This window comes from Micromys minutus, assembly GCF_963924665.1.
Source record: "Micromys minutus genome assembly, chromosome: 10".
In the NCBI taxonomy this organism is placed as follows: domain Eukaryota; kingdom Metazoa; phylum Chordata; class Mammalia; order Rodentia; family Muridae; genus Micromys; species Micromys minutus.
Genome location: NC_137979.1, coordinates 37,508,024 through 37,510,497, shown reverse-complemented (window position 1 = coordinate 37,510,497; position 2,474 = coordinate 37,508,024). Strand labels below are relative to the sequence as shown.

The following is a 2,474-nucleotide window of genomic DNA, read 5'->3' as shown; positions in this document are numbered from 1 at the left end:
GAGGCCGTGTTATGAGGACATAATGAGTGATTTAGTCTTCATGCATTTCCAGGTACCTCTTTGTCCCTCCCGACTTTGTAGTAAATCCCTTGGAAATAAAGTTATTGCATGCATGCAACAGTTCCAAAGAAATAAACTGCAATAAGATGCGTAGAGGGTTTTTTTCCATCTTTTTCCCCAGCTCTACAGCAAGTATTGGGAAATTTCTGGTTTGTTTTTGTTTGTTTGTTTGTTTTTGTTTTGTTTTGTTTATTCCACAGCTAGGACTTTATTCAGATTGCAGTATAATTACACATGGTCCAAGAACATTCAAATAAAAACTTAAATCAGAAGCTAAAGATTGGTCTTCAAATACTATAGCCAACAATGTCACGCTTGCCTATGATCTCTCCAATATAAAACTATATCCACATCTCAGTGGCCACCAAAACATTCAGCACGGCTTCCTTAACTGTAAAGTGTCTGAAGCTACCAGTTTTAGCACTTTGAATTATTTTTTTCATGCTCTGAATAGCTGTAGGGATTTCACCAGGGGTTGGGGGAACCAGCTCAACCTTGGCATAGCGCCAAAATGTGGCCAATTGGGGCTTTGAATAAGTCACGGCAGCAGCCACCATCAACGGTGCCTTCTTTGTGAAGTTTTAGATGAACTTGGCCATGATCTAAGGTAGAAGGTACGTCTCCCTGAACCACCGGCTGAATCAAATTCTGGGTTTTGATATTGTTATTTAATTGCCTTTCTTATTTTATTTTAACCAATATTTCTGCCTTAACTAATTGTTTTATATATATATTAAAGGCAGGTTTACTGGGAAGCTGTTCTCAAAGTGAGTGAGTTCACTGGCCCCAAGGACCAAGGCCATGGAACTCACCATGGGGAAGGGACAGGGGTAGAAGAGGGAGAGAAAAAGAAAAAAGTAAGCAATCATACAGAGAAGAGGAAGGAGGGCACTTAACTTACTTTTAAGTCTTTTCAAAGTTGTTGGAGACAAAAGAAAGAAAGAACAACCTTAAAATGCATTTGATCCCTTTATGCAATTGTAAATAGGTTAAAATAAAAAATTCAAGGAGGCTGGATAAATGGCCCTATGGTGAGGAGTGTTTATTACTCATACAGAGAACCTGGGTTCAATTTCTATCACACACACTGGGGATTCCCGAGCATCTGTAATTCCAGTTTGAAAGGATTTAACTCTCTTCAGGCATCTGAAGGTACCAGGCAGACATGTGATACACATAAAAAATAAACAAGTAAAACACTTGTATACACAAAATAAAGGTAAGGTGATACAGGTCTTTCATCCCAGCACTTGGGAGGCAAAGGCAGGAAGATCTCTGTGAATCCAAAGCTAGCCTGGTCTACATAGCTACCTCCTGGTCAACCAGGACTATAAAAAAAAGTACCCTGTCTCAAAAGATCAAAATAACTAATTAATTAGTAATAACAATGATAATGATGGTGGTAAACATGTAAAGAAAATGTCCAAAGGAAAATTATAAAGAAAGAAAACGTGAAGGTTTTAAGCTAAACCAGTAGCTCAGTTTGGCTGCCATAAAGACTGTCTGGAAAGTGGCAGCTTTGTTCCACCCAACAGTCCTGAGCTGCAGGCAGAAGTTAACAAGAAAAGCCCTCCTTCTCCTACCTCCCCACACCACACACACACACACACACACACACACACACACACACACACACCCTTCTCAAGTAACCCAGAACAACAGAGCAGCCTCCAGGTCTGGCTGCTTTAATAAAAGGTAGTATTAATTTAAGGATCCGTGATGGTTTGAATGAGGATGGCCTCCACATGCTCATATATTTGAATGAGAATGGTCCTCCCAGGTCTCCAGCTGTTGGAACTGTTTGGAAAGGATTAAGAGGTGTGGCCTATTGTGGGGGAAGATCTTGAGGTTTCAAAATCCAGAGCCTTTCTCAGTTAGCTCTCTGTCTCTGGATTGTGTCTCAAGATGTGGTCTCTCAGCTGCTCCTCCATCACCATGTCTGCCTGTTGCCATGTTCCCTGCTGTGATGGTCATGGGTTCTTAACCCTCTGAAACTGTATGTCCCTTATAGTTTTTCTTTTGTACATTGCCTTAGTTCTGGTGTCTTCTCATAACAAGAGAAAGGTAGCCAGTGTGGGGTCTAATCTACATGTTTCCTCACCTCTTGAGCCAGACATTAAATTGCTCACTAAACATCTACTGGCTTTCCTGCCTCTCCCAGATGCCATTGCAGTTCCATTCGAGCCATGTTACTACTCCTTACCAAAGAAACATGGGAGGAAGTTAAACAACACAGCCCGTTTCCAAACCTGGTGCTCTCGGGCCCTATGTGGTTCTCTGCCTTCTCCTCATAAGTTTTAGGGGTCACAGGAGCTTTATGACAATGTGGTATATCCTCAAGATGAAGAAAAACTAAGAACCGGAGTCATCACCTGAAGAAAGGTGCTAAAGAGTCGCTGGACTCCAACAAGGAT

At 41.4% G+C, this 2,474-nt stretch overlaps 1 protein-coding gene across 1 annotated transcript; it reads right to left on the bottom strand.

Moving 5' to 3' along the window:
* Positions 1-401: 401 nt before the first annotated feature.
* On the bottom strand, positions 402-617 carry LOC308426521 (ATP synthase subunit g, mitochondrial-like; the record flags this gene model as incomplete). The annotated part of the gene is made up of 1 exon (XM_080924324.1): positions 402-617. The coding sequence occupies one exon, from the start codon at positions 615-617 to the stop codon at positions 402-404; it is 216 nt and encodes a 71-aa protein (XP_080780450.1).
* Positions 618-2,474: the final 1,857 nt, after the last annotated feature.